The 20,459-nt window shown below is 41.7% G+C and overlaps 2 protein-coding genes across 2 annotated transcripts; both read left to right on the top strand.

Moving 5' to 3' along the window:
* Nucleotides 1–677: 677 nt before the first annotated feature.
* On the top strand, nt 678–2,299 carry LOC131248968 (photosystem II reaction center W protein, chloroplastic-like). The gene is made up of 2 exons (XM_058249498.1): nt 678–1,308; nt 1,917–2,299. Exons 1-2 carry the CDS (start codon nt 1,206–1,208, stop codon nt 2,222–2,224), a joined length of 411 nt encoding a protein of 136 aa, XP_058105481.1. The 5' UTR covers nt 678–1,205; the 3' UTR covers nt 2,225–2,299.
* A 10,803-nt stretch (nt 2,300–13,102) lies between these two features.
* On the top strand, nt 13,103–19,353 carry LOC131248966 (protein transport protein SEC23 G). The gene is made up of 2 exons (XM_058249495.1): nt 13,103–14,053; nt 17,557–19,353. Exons 1-2 carry the CDS (start codon nt 13,367–13,369, stop codon nt 19,213–19,215), a joined length of 2,346 nt encoding a protein of 781 aa, XP_058105478.1. The 5' UTR covers nt 13,103–13,366; the 3' UTR covers nt 19,216–19,353.
* Nucleotides 19,354–20,459: the final 1,106 nt, after the last annotated feature.

Here is a 20,459-nt window from a genome sequence, read left to right as displayed (position 1 = left end):
GGCATGTTCATGATGCCCCTCACTGGATGAATGGCATGGATCTTGCACATATGCCAGTAATTGCCTCTTCAATCTTTCTTGCACAGGTGCCCCGGGCTCGGCTTTGGTGGATTCCCACATCCCTTGATCCACCGAGGTGGGTGGTGGGATCCTGGCTGTGGGGCCCATTGTGATGTATGTGTCGTATATACATGTTGTCCATCTGTTTTGAAAACTCATTTTGGGGCATGATTCCAAAAATGAAGCAGATCCAAATCTTAGGTGGACCATAATACAGGAAACAGTGGCAGTGGGACCATTAAAACTTCTCATGGGCGACAAAAGTTTTGGATCAAGCTGATATTTGTGTGGTCTCTTCATCCAGGTCTTTTGGTGGCCCCCATGAATTTTTTTAATGGCGGGGATTCAATCACTAGTCCCTACTGTGACCTGTGGTATGGTCCACCGAAGATTTGGATCTGCTTCATTTTTGGCATTATATCCTGAAATGAGCTTTCAAAATGGATGGACGGTGCGGATGTTAAGGCACATACATCACAGTGGGCCCCATATTTAGGGAACCACTGACCTCCACCACCCAAACTGCGCCCGGGCATCCCACCTTATGGTGGACTGACCTGATTGTGTAAACAATACACTAAAGTGGACAAACTCCCTCGGAGAGGGGGGGCTCTAATGTTGAGATGATAAACATCAGCCGCGGCGGTGGGCTCTACTGTTGAGATGATAAACATCAACGGCGGTATTTCACTCTTGCTAAATCTTCGTCTTATAAGTGGGTCCCGCCAATGAAGGGGCCGACTTCCCATAACCGTAAGATCTTGGTGACGCACGAACATGAAGGATGTGCGATGGGCAGCACTCATTCGTTGCAAGCAGTGTATTTTATGTCGCATGCTTCCAAACGTCATGGATCTGATAGTACTTGCGCATTTAGAAAGGGAATCGAGGATATGCTGACACGTGGAGGACTTTGATTGGTTTTGTGAGGATGGGATTTAAAGGCTGGGCTATCCATCATCCGTCTTTTGTGTGGTGTGTGGTGCAAGGCAAATGGTGGTGGGTCCTGTAATGAGATCTCATTTCATATATTTTCCCCTGAAATAGACATAGCTTCACTTCACTACAGCAAAATGTCCCTTTCTCTGCATACACAAGGCAGTTGCTGCTCTTCTTCCTCCTTCCTCTCTCCTTCCTGAACGAAAATGGCCACCATCATTGCAAGCACTCCCACTTCATCCGTAGCGGGTGCTGCTGCCCTTGTTCGCAAGGTGAAGACCATGGCCTCTTCGTCGTCGACTGTTCTTGGTAAGATTCACATTCTGCAAACCATTCTTGACCGTTGATGATATTGATCTAGATGGGCCAAATTCGCCAAAGTATGAGATATCTTTTATAGCATGCAAAGTTCATGTAAATACTAGTGTAAGGCCCACTGCATGTGTGCATTGCATCCAATCTGTCCAGCATGGTCTACCCCTAATGAAAATGGAACGCCCTGAAAATCCGACCGATCCAACAATCAGGTGGGCCACTCCATAAAAAACATGGGACAACCTCCCAAAATCATGCACAGCCCGACTGATGGTTGGATGTGGCTAAGTTTTGTGAGTGTCCCATTTTAATGGTAGGGCAACCTGCTGGGACTGTGCACGCGAATTCCAGCCCATGAGCCACTCTTCATGGTGGGGCGATCTGCTGTGTCCACCCTCTGCCCATTAGTCAACTGACTAAAACTCAGCCCTGGGGTCCAAGCAATGATCCTCACGGTTCAAATAAAACCCAGCCCAAAGCAAGCCGGTGTATGGATGGTCAAGGCCTGCCCAGACCATTTGTCACCTTAACCATTTCCAATTCCATCCAATGAATGACCATTCATTTTATATTTTCGTCTGACATGGACTTATGGGCTTCAGGTTTGCCAGTGATGGCGAGGGGGCGAGTGAGGTGCTCTGCAGAGGAGAAGCCATCCACATGCCAGATGGGTATGGATATGGGCATGAGTGCTTCATTGATCCCAGCAGCATGCGCAGCGACCATGTCGGGACCAGCCCTAGCTCTGGTGGATGAACGGATGACCACTGAAGGAACTGGGCTTAGCTTGGGCGTGAGCAACAACCTCCTTGGGTGGATCCTATTGGGTGTGTTTGGCCTCATTTGGACACTCTACTTTGTGTACACTTCCACCTTTGAAGAGGATGAAGATTCAGGATTGTCACTCTAAGTGGGCCCCACTAGTGTAAAAAGACATTTGATATAAACAGAGGGCTTAAGACCTTGGTCCCCTTGTATGTTTGCATGAGACCGTCCAAGTTGAAATCATGTGATCATTTTACTTTTTCGCAATCCTCTCGTGGGTAGCTGCTGATAAAGGTGGAATTGTATTCACATTCTATGAGTTGAATGTCTGGTTATCAGGACCGTTATTGCGATGGGCCACCAGTTGTATGTTCCAAGCCCCTAACAATGGTCTATCTGATCAATGGTCTGCAATAGGAATGCTGAGAGCAATGGTCCACATTAAACTAACAAAACTGGCAAATGGACGGCTGGAATTGCCCAGCGCTTCTATTTTTGGCCTATAGCACATCCAGAGGGTGGCCCACCAGATCAACAGTCCCAACCACCAGAAATGTTTGCCGTGTGTGCCTCTGGAATTTTTACTGAACGATCTGCATATAGCATAGAGGTTTGCAGGGCAGGAATTTGTGCCACTGGAGCCACTTATATTTATGATACAACAAACAGTCTAACCATTGATCCGGAACATCCATCATGTGGCTCCCACCCTTCAAAAGATCATTTCGGTTGGATAATCCTATCCGTCTATCCGTCTCTAGAGATGTGTATGGTGCATAATAATCATGCTACAAACCGTCCAATCATTGATATAGACCATCCATCATGTAAGCCCGCCTTTGATTGGCCATTCCTGTAAAAGATAAAAAAGAAAAAGAAAAACCACTTTAGTTTCGTGATCCTAGCTGTCCAATCAATAGCAAGGGAAATGGATGATCTATATTGACCTCACCACAAACAGTGCTATCATTGATTTACACCATCCATCATATGGGTCACACTTTTGTTTACCCATCTCTTAAAAAAATCACTTTGGTCACACATTCTCCAACTTAGATTGTCTATCCTTCTCAAGAGGGTAATCATGACTAGAAATATGATATCCTTATTTTTCCATGGCTATTGTGATTTCCTAATCTTAGATTTCCAACAGGCATTTAAATATTTGTGTATTCCAACATCCAACAGCCCCAAATATTTATTTAATATAGGTTTAATCAAGCAGGAGTCTTTTGTGATAAGGAGGTTTCAAGCTCTTTTGTGATAAGGAAGTTGACACTATTTTTATAACTTTAAAGGTTCAAAAGGATTTTACTATTATTGTTATTATTCAAAATGTATATGATTTTTATTAGGGCTAGGGCTTAGTAGACTAGGTTTAGGCTAGTGCCAATTCTAACTCCACCCTAACATGGCACATTGCCATCTCAAGTAGGATAGACTTGTTTAAAACAGAGTAAAATATTAGATCATCCGTTATGAGCATTTTATAACGATAGATCTGTTATTTCAAGTATATATATGCTTAATAACTTAACATAATATCATCATCATTATCATCATTATCATTATCATCTAAGTTTTATTTTAATTTAATGGGGTTTCGATGCCAGGAAGGGTGTGAGGATGAAGATCAATGTCTACCTCAAGTATCTAACACCTTGAATCCACAATCCACGAGATAAAAAGTAAAATTCAAAATTTTATTATTCAATAATAACCAGACTTTCCAATCACATCACTTATAAAGAAAAAATAAAAACCTTTATTAAGAATCCTAATTCGACTAAATTAAAATTTACCTAAAATAATAAATTTTACTAAAAATAAAAAGTTCTAATTTAATCATACGAATGATTCCTAACATGATTAGGAGTTTTTAGGAAAACCGTATATATTAAACTCTAAAATAAAAGAGATATGTACAAATTAAAACTTATTAAAAATAGTAATTTTTTAAATTAAAATTGTAATTTTAAATAGGAAGAAATCATTTTTCTTGTGAAACAGACTGATGTGACCCATAACAAGTCAATTGACCCCGGATGGTTATGGTAAAACTTCATAGGCTGTGCCTCCCGTAACAATACATGAATTAAAAGTTATGGTCGATTTATGGTTCACACTTTAAACAACAATTTCACCATATTCGGAATGAATTTCTTTGATTTGGACATGCCTGAAGCTCAATTATGTCATGCCCTATGTAGGATTGAGCCCAGATCTGACGGACTATGTCCGCTTTCGTTCGGACTTCTTTCAGTCCAGCTGTGCCAAGAATAGATTCTCGGCCTGCTCTATATTAGGTTTGTTACATGAATCTTGTTTTGCCATTAGTTAGGTTTTTCAAAATGTAGTGTAAAATAAAAGTTATCAAAAATTCAAATTTTAATTTACAATCCTGAGGATTCATGTTTAATATTGTCAAGTTTTTAAAATAGAAAAACATAATTTTATAGATTAAAATTATCTTTAATTAATGACATCGAAAATTATTGATACTTTAATCTAAAGGCTCTCTCTTAGATATCTAGTCAATGCAAGGATGAAGTATATTAGATAAAGCAAGGAATTAATGAGCAATTGAGTAATTAAAAAGAGAAAGAGAGAACATCTACCTAAATCAAATCAAACAACAATAAAGAAGTATCGGCTGATTGTTGAAGAAGCCACAACAGCCCTCCAGTGTGGTAAAAGCCTTTGCTAGTTGCCTCGGATATGCCATGATAAAGGTGGCAGAGCACAAGTAATGCAAGGTCTAACTGTCACCTTGGGCGAGCGCATTGGCCAGATGAACATACTCTTTTGTGATTTGCACAACACTCATGCAAAGTAGATAACAACATATCCACATTAACAGAAATGTTGTATTTCCTAATCATCAACAATGGCATGTATTTTGTGATGGAGTGACATGAAATTGGAATAAGCCTTGCCAATCTTGTCTGGAAGGGAGAAGTAGTGTTGTTTGCCCTGTGCGAAGTTGGGAAAGACTAGATCACCAAAATAAAGAAGGTGGGTGAGCGTACAAATATTCATGATTGTATGACTCATTGGACCACATCCAAAGTGAAAGGTGTTGGTCAATTGACTCTAGAAGGTCGAAGCCATGGCAAGAAGAGAGGTGCCTGTTGCATATTTATGCAGAGACAGGTTGATATATTCATTAATGCTAACCTATCTCCATGAATCGCCATGTTGTTGAGATACACAAGCACACCATTCTAGCCATCCTTTTAATGCTTTCGGCCAGGATCTCGAGGTGTTGAAGGCATTTACAGGGTTTAAAAGAGAGTCAAACTAAGTGAGGATCTATTCGCATGTACATCAAGGGAAGAATTGATCTAATAATTGTAGCTGATTAAGAGAGATTTTAAAATGAATGCTGCATCGAGCATGAAAAATGCTCTATTTACATCAATAGGGGTGAGGAAGATAATGTTGTCTGACATTTTAGATGAAAGTAGCTCCAGTTCTCTTATTAAATCTTCCCGGTGGAAGGTTACAAGGCCAGATGAAGAGGACACAACTATGACAGTAGTAATCTCAGTCGGAAAGAGCTTAAGAAGAAGAAGAGAAAGAGTCGTGTAAAAAGAAAAATTGGTTTGAAATGGCGTATATATCGGTCAGGGACATATACATTAATGAGAAGATAATCATGATTCATTGTACGATATGATTGTGTGCTGCATGTCATGATGACACCACTGGGATAGGCAAAACCGTCATTCGATTTTTGTCTCGATCAGGTATAATCGATGAGGAGATTGCTACATTGAATGAGCGGACGGGCGCATTTATTGCATAGGATAATGAGTCAACGTCACTTTTACCTTTTTGTCAAAGACGAAGTGACGTAGGAGGCAATGTTATACCATATTCATGACCATTCCTAGAATTACCGATCAAAGAATGATACGTGTTGTTGCACAAAGAGGATATAACACACGGAAAGATCTTCGAAGATATTTGGAGCACTTTTATAGAAGCACAACTAGTGTTGAGCTGGATAGTATACGTCATCTGATAACAAGGCACGACCGAGAGGCTCAAAGGACAAAAAGTTATCGAGAGAAGATGAACAATTAGAATAATACAAAGAGGTAGAAGGATTTGGAAGACTAGCGTGGCAACGATTCAACTGTTGTAACCATTGAAATAAAGAGAGAAATATCTAGAAAGCATAGAAAAAATCTATAAATAACAGGAAGTTTAGCAAAGCAAATCGTCTCATACCAACCAAACAAACCAATCAATTTATCTTTATTTATCGTAGCTTTAGCTCTATCTTAGGAGTAATGATAATCTTTAACGATAATTGAAATTGCGCGAGGCGGTAGTAGGCTACTGAACTAAGCGTGCAGAAGCTTGGTGGAGCTAATAAATGAATGACTATGTCCTAAAGATGGGATGAATATGACCAATTAAAAATTATGCCAATTAAAACATAATTGTCTGACTTAAACTAATTTACCAATTAAACTAAGTAAGATAATTTAAGACTAAGGCTTCCAAGTCAATAGTGGGTCCAATCACATATACTACAATAGATACACTAATAAAGCTACTAGTCTATAGTAAATAGTGTACTTTATAAGTTAAGTGCCCAGCATACAATTCAATTCAAGCATTTAAGTGATTCGTCTAATCGAATACATAAGCATGAATTAAATATATACGCAATTCATAATCCCAAATATGTACCGATATAATTATTGAAGGTTTTAAATTAGGTTCTTATTATGGTGCGGGCAGGTAACACCCAAGACAGTGCGGCTCTTATTATGGGGCCTACCACGATGCATGTATTATATATGAATCTGGATCATATGCTTGCCACAAGCAGGAAAATTGTTTTCCTGTATCGTGATCAGTAATGTTGTCGACGCTGCTGCATTAAATGCAGTGTGTAATGATGTGGCCTAATTAGATTGCAATAATTAGAATTTTCCTACTTACAAAAACCAGAGGATCCCGATTCATTATAAATTCTAGCCATTTGTCTTTCTTTCTTTCTTTCTTTCTTTTTTTTAAAATGTAGATCCATATCCTAGATGAACCATACCATAAGAAATAGTGGTGTTTGATCATTATCAACTTTTAATGAGTTGTAAAAGTTTTGGTTCAAAATAATTTTGTTTTTATCCCTTCATCCAAGTTTATGTGACCTTATTAGTAGGTTGGATGGTTGGTAAACATTATGGAAATATTAAGGTGGACCATATGAACTTTTTAATGGTGAAACGTTCAATCACTATTGTTCCTTATAGTGTGGTCCACCTAAGATATGGATCTACTTCATTCTTCTGTAAGATGATATAGGAAATTGATGGAGAGAATGGATACAATATACATACATCAAGGCGGGCCCCACGGTAAGGGCCGCACGATCTCGAGCCGGGCTGGCTAGACCTGATCTGCATCCATTCTAATACCGAAAAGGACCCTGATTGCATCATGAGTAAACTCTGTGAGGCTCACCATGATGTATGTGTCTTATCCATGCCATCCATCCATTTTTTTCAGCTCATTTTAGTGCATGAACCGAACATTGAAACATATCTAAAACATAAGTTCACCATATTATAAGAAATAGTGGGGATAATAAAGTCCAACTTCCTAGGGCCTACAATGATGTTTATCTGTCATCTAACTTGTTCATAAGGTCACACAGATAGATGAAGGGGAAACACAAATACCAGCTATGTCTAAAACTTTTGTGGCCCTTAAGAAGTTTTCAATGGTAGGCGTTAATTCTCATTGTTTCTTAAAATGTGGTCCACTTGAGCTTTGGATATGCTTCAATTCTGGGCTCATGTCCTAAAATGAGCTGAAAAATGGATGAACGGCCTGGATAAGACACATATATCTGAGTGAGCCATACATCATTTACTCAGTACGCAATCTGCATCCATCTACCTTGCAAGACACGGTGGGCCCTACAACATTTACAAAGTACGCAATCGCAATCGGTGTCCCTCCACCTCGAGCGCCAATTGGGTACTACCGCTACTAGGACCTAGCCAGAGACGGACGGTCCTGTCAAGGGATCTGTGGAGCCCACCGTTGTGTAAATGTTTTATGCACACGGTTCATTCATTTAAATAGATCATTTAATTGCAAGAGTCCAAAAAGAGGTAGAATGAAGGTTCAAGTGGACCACACCACATGAAGTAGCGGGGAGTAAATCCCTTCCGTTGAGAACTTCCTAGGGCCCACCGTGATATTTATTTTCTATCCAACCAGTTCATAAATTCACATAGACATGTACCAAGGAAAAACATGACTATCAACTTGATCTAAAACTTCTGTACCCCCAAGAAGTCTTCTATGGTAGGAATTTAATCTCCACTACTTCCTATGGTGTGGTGTAGTCTACTCAAGCCTTCAAGCTACCTCCCTTTTAAGCTCATGCTTTAAAATGATCTGTCAAAATGAATGGACAACATGGATAAAAAATATACATCGCAGTAGACCGCACAGATCCCCTAGTAGGATCGTCAATATGTAATTGAGGTAGCACCCAATCTATCCAATCTGCGCCATCCACCTGGCATTTCTCAATTGGGAAGTATCGCCATACACGGCTAAAAGTCAGGCGGGTTCAACCCGACCGACCAGTGAACAACTCGACATTGGGTAGGAAATTTCAGTGCCTTCAAGTTTCATTGATCAACGTCATTTCCGCTAACAAGATAAGCCAGATTTCTCCCTCCCAAATAGATTGTGTTACAGAGCACGACTTTTAAAGGAGTAATTGTCCTATATTTTAGCTTGTTTGTTTAGTAAAAATAAAGTACTTTACAATAAATAATTATATATATATATATAGAGAGAGAGAGAGAGCTAGGCATCGGACCGAGTCGGATCGGATTGGGCCCAACCCGATTCGGTTCGAAATTTGTAGGGTCAAACCCGAACTCGATCCGATCCGGTACCGAGTCTGGGCCATCTTACTCGATTCGATCCGATCTTCTTCTGCCCTGAACTGATCCGAGTCCGACTCGGTTAGGAAAATCGAGTCGGATCGGATTGGACATGGTTCAGATCGTTCATTTTTTCCAATAGTGTGAAAATTATTATTCTCATTGTTTCCTATGGTGTGATCTACTTGATTATTGAATATACTTAAAATTTAGTATCAACCCCTAAATTGATATGGAAAAATTGATAGACGGTGTGGATAAACTAAAAAATTCAAGACGGGCCCCACATAGTTTACTCAGTAAGATAAAACCGTAAAGCTCACGCCAGCTACATAGCTTGTTGAAGAAGCTTATACCTACTCCATGACTTCCTGAAGAAGCTTCAGTCACGTGCTCGAAGAACGTGCACTCTCTGGAAATAGGTTGCGTATAGTACTGAGTAAACTCATTTGGGCCCACCTTGAATGTATGCGGTTTATCTAATCCGTCCATATTTTGTTTCAGCTAATTTTATACGTTGAGCCTAAAATTGAATCATATACAAGGCTCAAGTGAACCAAACCACTGGAAACAGTGGGAATAATGATTTCGACCGTTGAAATCTTTCTAATGCCCACAGTGATATTTATTTGTCATCTAACATGATCATAAGATTAAAAATACTTGGATGAAGGGAAAGATAAAATATCAGCTTGATCCAAAACTTCGGTGGCCCCTAGAAATTTTCAATGGTAGACACTCATTTCACACCATTTCTTGTGGTGTGGTCTATTTGATCTTTGAATATACTTTATTTTTGGCATATGAAAATGAAATTAACTTTTAAAATGGATGGACGGTGTGGATCAAATAGATAAATCACGATGGATCCCACAGAGTTTACTCAGTACGCTTAGCATACTGAGTTACTCAGTATGCAATCCGCTTCCCACTCTTTGACCTAATTCAGACAATCTCACTCTTGGTATCCGTGTTTGGCAGACGCTGACACCTTCGAAACCAATGGATGGTCATTACTCGCCTGTTATCACTCGCCTGTCACATGCGCAACTACGTGTATACTTGTGCAATATCCAAGCCGCTCATCACATGGGTCCCATTACTTAGATTCCTTTTCTGAAAATCTAGGCAAGTCTGTCATACATGTACAAATACATGTAGCATTAAGAGTACTAGATAAACGTTCCAAATTGTGCCGGCCCATCTGATCACGGGGTCAGCTTCATTCATGAGGAAAGTCATTTAATTGGTAAAATACACCTAATGAACGACTTAGATCTTTCGAAGGTGTCCCATGTCCCCATGTGGATAGAAACTTCAAAGAAACGTGTATGCTCTCTTTGTTAATTTTTATTTTTTACTAGTCACGAAAAGCCACAGTAGATAAATTTAAAAGAGAGACTTTATAAGATATAGGCTCTGTAGCTACTAGCTAGCTAAAACCAGCTTATACTGCTGCTCTAGGTACGTGTCACTTGAAGACGAGCACTGACACTCCTCGAGCTCTGAGTTGTACGAACGGTTCAAAGGAGATCAAAGTTACATGAGCCTTACAGTGATGTATTTATTATATCTACAACGTTCATCTATTTTCAGAGATCATTTTAGAGCATTATCCAAAAAATGAATCATATCCAAAGATCATCTGGACCACACCATAAATAGAAGCGGAGATAATGATTTTCACCGTTAAAAAATTTGTGGGATCCACCTACTAATATGAGATATAGGGAGGGATAAACTTGTAATTTATTAATTACTACACCCGGTGCAGTCCGGATCGAATCGGATCGGATCCAAACGGATCGGATTTCGATTCGGTTCGATCGGATTTACTATGTACCCGAATCCGATCCGATTGCCGTTCGGATTTGACTGCTCCTACCCGAACCTAACCGATCCAAGCCATCGGTTCTGTTCGAATCAGGACGGATCGGGTTCATTTTGCCCACACACACACACACACACACACACACACACATATATATATATATATATATATATATATATATATATATATATATATATATATATATATATATATATATATATATATATAGTTAATAAAATCACAGGTACAGAAAATAAGATGTGTATTGAAAATATAATAGACTAATATAATAACCACGCTTGGGTTGAGCTTGGGCTGGGAATTCCCAACCTACGGTTGGGTTGGGTTGGGTTGGGTTGAGTTCGATTGAGGTATAGGAACCTTGGGTTGGGCTAGGGTTGAGCATCCCATGGAGAGAAACTGAGGTGCACGTTAGGTGGATCTCCAGATCCACCAAGGTGGATGAGACCCCTTAATGTGGGCCCACCTTGATGTATGTGTCTTACATTCTAGCTGTTAAAGTGTTTTGGAACCTCATCTTAGGGCATGATCTCAAAAATGAAGTAGACCCAAATCTTATGTGGACCAAACCAAAGGAAGAAGTAATTTAATCCCCATCATTAAAGACTTTGTGGGTCCACCTGAATGTTTATTTGCCATCCAACCCGTTGACAAGGTCACAAGGATTCAGATGAAGAGACCCCATAAATATCATCTTGATCCAAACCTTTTGCGGCCCACAATAAGTTGTTAGTGGTTAATTACTAATGATTCCTGTACCATGGTCCATCTGAGATTTGGACCTATGGATCATGTCCTAAAATGATTTTTCAATTAGCACGGATGACGTTGATATAAGGAACATGGAAAAGGATTAGCTACTCCCCCTGCCCTCAGCCAATGGCTCGCGGTCGGTGCTCCTTGAGCCTCACCCTGTCCATCTATTTTTATAGATCATTTTATGATGTGAGACCAAAAATGAGTTATATCTCAATCTCAAGTGGACTACACTACAGGAAACCGTGTTGAATAAACCCTGACCATTAAAAACTTTTCGGGGGCATAAAAGTTTTGGATCAAGCTGATCTTTGTTTTTTCCCTTCATCTAGGCATGTATGCCCTAATCAACGGATTGAATGTCAAATAAACAGTACAATGGGCCTTAGGAGGATTTTAACAGGTGGATATCCAACCACTATTGTTTATATCCCTCTCATTTTTTGGATCAATCCCTAAAATGATCCTTAAAAATGGATGAACAGAATGGATGAAACACATACACCATGGAAGGGCCCACGGAGCACCGACAACCAGCCACTGCGCTGGTGGCAGGGGGAGTAGCCAATCCCAAGGAACATATAGCAAGGTGGACCCGACAGTCGGGGTCCCATCCCCTCGGTGGATTTGAGGATCCACCGAGCCACGGTGGAAACACTGAGGCCCGAACGTGCCAATATGGGAGACGGATTGGCTACTCCCCTTGCCACCGGCCAATGGCCGGTGCTCCATGCTCTTTGGGCCCCACCATGATGTATATGTTTCATCTATGCCATCCATCTATTTTTATAGACCATTTTATGGTATGAGATCAAAAAGAGGTGTATCCAAATCTCAAGTGAACCACATTATAGGAAACAGTGTTGAGTGAACATCAACCGTTAAAAACTTTTTGGGGGGCATAAAAGTTTTGGATGAAGCTGATCTTTGTTTTTTCCCTTCATCTGGATCTGTATGACCTAATCAATAGATTGGATGTCAAATAAACAGTACAGTGGGCCTTAGGAGGATTTTAATGGTGGATATCCAATCACTATTGTTTTCCTGTTGTGTGGTCCACCTGAGATTTATATCCCTCTCATTTTTGGGATCAAGCCCTAAAATTATCTGTAAAAATGGATGAAGAGAAGGGATGAAACACATACATCATTGTGGGGCCCACAGTACCGACAATCAGCCACCGGGCCGATGTCAGGGGGAGTTGCCAATCCGTTTCCGCCAATATGGTTCCATCTTGAAGCTCGCTCGCTCGCCCGCCCAAAGATAAAGCTGCTCAACCTGAATGGTGGTGTCCACGAGATAAATGAACGGTTAGAAAAAGTTTTCAACGATCTATGATGAGTGGGCCAGGATACTTACAAGGTAAGTCTCACCCGATGAAAACCCCTAAAGGAGTACATAGCAGATGAACGTTCTGGATTGTCGACACGTGCGCCACTTGTACGTAATAGTGCATCAGCAAAGTATTCCGCCCTGTGACGCGTCAGAACAACTCCATTTCAAACTCTCGCACTTTTCTCTGTGAAAATTCCAATCCCATCAAGCCACGTTTCATCTCTGCAGTTGCCAAACCCTAATTAGGGTTTTCCTTTCTACTATTTTCTCAGAAAGCCATGATTCCAATTCTCGAAGAATCTCTCTTCCATCGTTACCCCATTCCTCGGGTTAGGGTTAGGGTTAGGGTTTCTCCCCTCTCCACAACCCAATCGGAGAAACCCTTGAATTTCCCATAATTCCCTCCCTTGACCCTCGCATGGATTTCGTCGAGCTGGAATCCATCGAAGGCCTCCGATGGCCGTGGAATGCATGGCCATCATCAAGATCCGAATCGTCGACGCTGGTGATCCCCCTCAGCGTCATGTGTACCCCACTGATGAATTTCCCGGACCTCCCATTGTTGCCGTACGATCCCCTCATCTGCGCTCGATGCAGGGCGATCCTGAATCCGTACGCACGCGTAGACTATCAATCCGCCCAATGGATCTGCCCCTTCTGCTCCCAGAAGAACCCGTTCCCTCGATCGTATGCGGGAATCGGCGAGCACAATCTTCCTGCTGAGCTCTTCCCCACCTACAGCACCGTAGAGTACCAGCTCGGCCAGAGAGGCGGTGGGCCCGCTGTGGGGATATCGTCGTCGTCTTCTTCGTCGCTGCTGACAACTTCGTCTGCTTCTTTGAACTCTTCCATGTCGTCGGCATCATCGTCGTTTGGTTTGGATTCGAGGGCGCCTGCTTTTGTATTCGTAATGGACACTTGTATGGCAGAGGAGGAGATGCGGGCGGCTAAGAACGAGGTGCTGCACGTGGTGGCGCAGCTGCCGGAGGATGCTTTGGTGGGGCTGGTATCATTCGGAGCTATGGTGATGGTGCATGATCTCGGGTTTGGGGATTGCTTGCGGGTCGTGTTGTTGCATGGCGAGCGGGAATTGTCTTCGGATCAGGTAATTTCAATTTGATTGATGGTTGCTTCTGTAGTAGGAGTTTTGAGTCTATCTGCTGCTGCTTCTTTCTTTTCTTGAAAGGTGATCAATTCCATTTTAAAAATCAGAAACATGAAGATAGAGTCACTCAACGGCTAATAGAGAATAACGCTTTTTTCATTCCTTCACAAAGGAGTCTGCTGACCTTTTCATTTGCATCCCTTGGATTACATGGGCATGAAGCTCCCATCTCCGCCAAAAGAGGTTTTTTTTTTTTAAAGGAAAGAAATACAAGATGAGTCTCCATGGCCCCCGGAATATCGAAATCGGGCCTTGTTAAGATTGTTCAATAATCAGCTTCGGTGAGGAGGCAGTGAACAAAGGTTACCTCGCTACATGAACCAGAGCAAACCATTGTAATTTTCCCACTATCATTCCTCAAAAGATGGCTAGTCCCAGCTTGGCTATGATCATCCCTTGGGTATCCATTGATGTTGAGTTTTAAAACACACTCAGGGAGGTGGGTCCCACTTCATTTTGGCTTTCATCTCCATCCCCTTCCCTTTAAACCCCACTTTTCAGTATCCAAAAATGTGCATGAATTAAGACCTCTTGAACTCGGGTCTGACCATAGGCCAGCCTATAATCATGGAGGTTGTTGTCCTTTTAATTGAATCCATGATGATGACTTCATTCTCAAAGATCATCATCATCATCATCATCTACACCTTATTCCAACTAATTGGGGTCTGCTACATGAATCCTTTCCTGCCATTCCACTCTATCAGTCGGAATGTTATGTTGTTCGGATTTGTGTTTGGAAGTTATGGAATAAGTTTGACTCCTGCTGCCAACCTGATGCAACCCTCTTTTTATTCGGGCTAGGGCTGGCAATGAGACTGTAACAAGTAACAATCCTCCTTTATACGGGGCTGGGGACTGGCAATGAGAGCATAACAACCCTCCTCTATCCAGGCTGGGAGACTGGCAATGAGAGTATAACACTCCCACAGGCACAATGTGATATACTATTACATAGGTTGATTACCATCAACACTATCTAAGAGCCTCCCCATCCTACCTATTTCCTTTTACATCTCCAACCTCGATATATTTAGAGGCATGCAAGGGAACCACACCCCTTTATTCCCAAAGACACCTGGAAAACCACATGATGTCTCGCTAAGCTCGTAGAAAGTCTAAATGTGATGAAACAATGGGAAGCACGTAGATGAATGGACTTCCCTTTTAAAAAATAAAAAAATAAAAATTCTTTTCATATAGTCCAAGTCCATTCATTATTCTCCTAGAAAATGAAATCCAAGCTTTAATTCAGAACATTCTTTTCATATAGTCCAAGTCCATTCATTATAGCCCTTCACAGTATCTATATTCCTTTTTCAGTTGTGCCATAGTACCTGCAGTAACCACTAGCAGTAAGCATGTCCTGTTAATTTTGCTCCTGAAGACTTTATCCTTCTTGCTTCTTGCTGCCTTCAGATAATTCATTATTGTGTGTGACAGCCCACCCAACCTCTTCATTGATGGTTTTCCATATTTTCTTAGGTCCAGTGCCCATTCATCTGTACTCCAAAGGTCACGGGGTAGGTAGTAAGTTGAATGGCTGGTTGAATTTTTCTAGAGTATTCCTTTGCCTTTTCTGATCACGGGTTTTATCAGCACGGTGATGTTTCTTTGTTAGCATTCTTCAGTTCATACATAGGATCTCTCATCCCACAAATGTCAGGTACTGCTGCAATGGAGATAGGTTTGATAGATGTTATGCATGGATTTACATGTGATGCAATCAGGCCTACAATCTGACAGGCTCACCAGTGATATAGCAGCTGGTGATCAATGTAATCCTACCACTCAGATGGACAAACTGATCATGCAGATTGTTCAACTCTGTCCTAGAGGTTTACAGTTGTGACCCAGTCATTCATTCCAGTTTATTAAGTAATACTGGCAGTTCATTAAGGCTGGTATATATGGTGTTTTCAGTCTTTTATTTTATGTAGTTTGCCATCTAATTAAGGTCCTAGTTTGGTTAATATTACTAGTTGCTCAAGTTATTTGATTTTGGAAGGATTAAGGTAGCGGAGTTTATAAATACATGGTGTGTAGACTCCATGTACTTAACGTATTTATTTGCTGGAAGAGATTTGAGGTTACAATACCCCTCCGTTCATCTGTTGTGCTTCATAAATTCTTCCCGAGTAAGAAATATCAACAATTCCTACCTATATCATGCAAAGTAGTTGTTGCTGGAATTCTGTTATTTGGTGATTAATTGTATGTCTGTCGGATTCCATTCAACACTTGAGAGCAACACCTTTTCTTTTCCTGGGATAATCGAGTTTCTGGAACTTTAGTTTTACATGCATCTAATGCACCACAGTTGCCAGAAATCCAGTTTTTGGGTGGGTGCACGTGCAGGAGCAGGGGGGGATGCACGTGCTTGTGGGTGGGTGTGCATGCTGGAGCAGGTGGGTGTGTGGGTATGGTTGTGTGCATGTGCAAACTCAGGACTGATTGTTCAAATCAATCGTCATGTTTGCTGATAATCCACAAACAGACAATCCTGAGGAAATAGAAAGCTGCAGATTCCTACAATAATTCTGTCACTTAGTTTGGTGTGTAACTTTCCATGGAAATGTTTAAAAGTTTGTAAAAAAATGGCCAAAGCCATCTGTTGTAAACTCGGAAATCTACACTTAGCAGGGTTTTATATATATATATACACACACACACACACACAGAGAGAGAGAGAGAGAGAGAGAGAGAGAGAGAGAGAGAGAGAGAGAGTCATCCTCACTTGCGCACCTATGCACGTGCGGACCTTTGCACATGTGTCATGGGTGTCTAATCTGAATGGTCCATGTGATGCGGAATCCCATGAAACCCCATGTGACAAATTTTCACCCTGATCTAAAATTCTGGTGGGCCATAGAAAAGAGAAATGCAAATCAAGGGAGGAAACTGTTTTTATTTTTCATGGCCCATCAAAGTTTTAGATCAAAGTAAAACTTGGTCCCCGGGGGTTTCATGAGGTGCTGCTTCACATGAACAGTTCAGATTTTGGATCCACATCACGTATGATGGGTTCTCAAAAAAGTTCACACCAGTTCCGTGCGAACTGGCTCGCAGGTGAGCATTTCCCTATATATATATATATATATATATATATATATATATATCCACGGATTTGCTGAAAAGCATGGAAATTAAAACTGATTTCCACAGCTTTTCTTTTCACCCTCAAACAGGGGAAAACTAGTAGCCATGGAAATCACTCTTTTCCAAAGTTTTTTACTGTCCCAAACAGGTGGAAAGTCTTCAAAATCTAGCAATAACATAGAGAAACCCTCAGAAACACATGCCTCAAAAGAATTTTGGGGCTTTGACTTTTAAAAGAGTTGAGCATATTCTGTAGCTGTTTCCATCTATAATTCAACATAGATGCATCTCTACTTCTGTGGCATGCCATTAACCATTTAGGTGTGACTGTGTCCATCTTCCAGGTCCAAGATTTCTTAGGCATTTCTCGCCTACATCACCGTAAGTTTGTACAGGCATCATCTATGCCAAAGCAGGGCTTTCTGCTACCAGTATCGGAATGCGAGTTCAATATAACCACTGCAATTGAAGAAATCAGTTCTTCAATGCAGGCTGTGCCCCATCATCGCCCTCAAAGGTGCACCGGTGCAGCGATATCAGCTTCAGTTGGACTTCTAGAGGGATGCTTCCCCAATGTAGGTGGCCGGATCATGGTTTTCACTTCCGGCCCTGCAACTATTGGCCCCGGAATTGTTGTAGATACCGATCTCACTAAGGCCATCCGAACCCATCCAGATCTCATTAATGGTTCTGCACCATACTACAAAAAATCTTGCAACTTCTACAAGCAACTGGCGCAAAGGCTATCCAACTCATCCCTTGTTCTCGATCTGTTCGCCTGCTCTCTCGATCAGGTTGGAGCAGCAGAGTTCAAAGTTGCAGTGGAGAGCTCAGGTGGCCTCATGGTGCTAGCAGAATCATTTGAGTCAGGTCAGTTCAGGAAATGCTTACGCCACATTTTCAAGCATGACGACCATGGCCACTTGAACATGAACTTTGATGCAACAATTGACATAGTGACCACTAAGGAGGTAAAAATATGTGGGGCCCTTGGTCCATGTGTCTCTCTCCAGAGAAAAAACAGCTCAGTGAGTGAGCATGAGGTTGGCCAGGGCGGCACCAGTTCATGGAAGTTGGGTACACTCACAAGCAAGACATGCATTGCTTTCTTTTTCCAAGCGAGTCACGATCAGAAAGACCAACCAGGTGCTGTGTTCTTCATCCAGTTCATGACTCGGTACCGGCATGGAAACTCTGGGATCCGGTTAAGAGTGACGACTGCGGCAAGAAGATGGGTTGGGCCTCGGTCAGCAGAAATCGCAGCCGGGTTTGATCAAGAAGCTGCTGCATCAGTCATGGCTAGACTCACTATCCACAGAGCTGAGCAATGTTATGCCCGAGATGTCATCAGATGGCTTGATAAGATGTTGATACGGTTTGCATCCAAGTTCGGGGAGTACGTGCAGGAAGATCCTTCTTCCTTCCGCCTCTCATCGAACTTCTCACTGTATCCACAATTCATGTATTATTTAAGGAGGTCCCAGTTCGTTGATGTCTTCAACAGCAGCCCTGATGAGACCGCTTTCTTCCGTCTGATGTTGAATCGAGAAGGGGTTGTTGGTTCTTTGATCATGATCCAGCCCACCCTCTTCCGGTACTCCTTTGACGGCCCACCTGTCCCAGTTCTTCTTGACGTCAACTCGATCTCTCCAGATGCCATTCTGCTCTTTGATTCCTACTTCTACGTGGTCATTCATTACGGCTCCGAGATTGCACAGTGGAGAAAACTTGGGTATGACAGGGACCCAAATCACGAGAGCCTGAGGAAGCTGTTGGAGGCACCGGAGCTCGATGCTGAGGCTCTGATAGCAGAACGGATCCCAGTCCCGAAGCTTGTGAAATGCGATCAGCACGGTAGCCAGGCTAGGTTCCTGCTTGCTAAGTTGAATCCATCTGTTACGCAGCACAGTCAGGTTGCAGAAGGATCAGATGTTATATTCACCGACGATATTAGCTTGCAAGTTTTTATAGAGCATTTGCAAGCCTTGGCAGTTCAGGGCTGATTGTGGCATGGTTTTTGTGGTGTATAGGGGTTGTTTCTTTTCAAATTTTCCTGAGGGCCATCTTTATTGTTGTATGCTAAAGATAGTGAACGGGTGTGGAGCTCCTGTTTCTGCTTTAGAAGAGGGAGTGTTGTAGCCTGCTGAGGGTTGGGTGAGAGGTTACAGTGTGCTTGGTGCTAACAGGATAGAGTTGAGAGGGCCCTTGGAACCTTTGCCTGTGCCGAAGAGACTGTAGGAGAGTGTCTCAATGGATTTGATCTCTGCTTTGCCAATGGTGGGGGAGTTTGGGTTGAATACTCAATTGTGGCGAACTGTTGGCCACGTCAGCTCGAAAATCACACTAACTGGATGTTTTTAACCATCCAATTTAGTGGGGCATTGTTGCGGCCCAGGTCTTTGCACCATAGAGGGATTTAATTCTGACAGGTGAGTGCCTGTGTCTTGTTGTTGTGTGCCAATGAGGACGGACGGAAGGACGTTGCACCAACAATCCCACAATGAAAGATCCTAGCCGCTCCTTGAGTCCCATATTAGCAGGCAGCTCTTGGGAAGAATAGAGAAGAAAATCTGAGGCACCAACTTGGGGCTTTAAATATTCAGTAGAATGTGGTCGATTCCTGTATCTCTCAACTGTGGATTTTTGTATGATGGGGTGATCTGGATTACCAAATCATGTGGCCCACTTCTCAGAAGAAAAAAAAAACCCTGCGTCATTATTATTTCTCAAGAAGAAATGTTCATGTGTCTTCAAATTCAGGCTGTTGGGATTGTTTGATAGGTCCGGTCCACCCATGATGATTTAGAGGGTACGACGCATATGTATGTGGTTTGATGTGAGGTCATGTCTTTTTCTTTTCGTTTGTTTGTTTGTTTGTTTCTTCTTCTATTTTTTTCTTTTTTTTAAAAAAAATTTAAAAATTAAAAAAATTAAAAAAAGAAAAAAGAAAAAAAAGAGTGGGAGGAGCATCCGTTGTATCAATGACTCCTGTTATAGTTTTACTGGGCGTAGTTTGGCTAGTCATCCCACAACACCAGCCAGCTAGTTGGTGTCAAAGCTCTGTGGGCCCCACCATGATGTTGTATGTGTTTTTATCCACCATACATTTTGCCAGCTCATTTTACGGCATGAGCCCAAAAAATGAGACATTCAAATCTCAGGTGGTCCACAAGCTTTGGATCAAGCTGATATGTGTGTTTTTCCTTTTAATGGTGAAAGCTGATATGTGTGTTTTCCTTTTAATGAT

Source organism: Magnolia sinica, chromosome 6 (genome assembly GCF_029962835.1).
Source record: "Magnolia sinica isolate HGM2019 chromosome 6, MsV1, whole genome shotgun sequence".
NCBI classification, from domain to species: domain Eukaryota; kingdom Viridiplantae; phylum Streptophyta; class Magnoliopsida; order Magnoliales; family Magnoliaceae; genus Magnolia; species Magnolia sinica.
The sequence above is the reverse complement of the archived record's forward strand: the minus strand, read 5'-3'. Positions and strand labels throughout refer to the sequence as shown.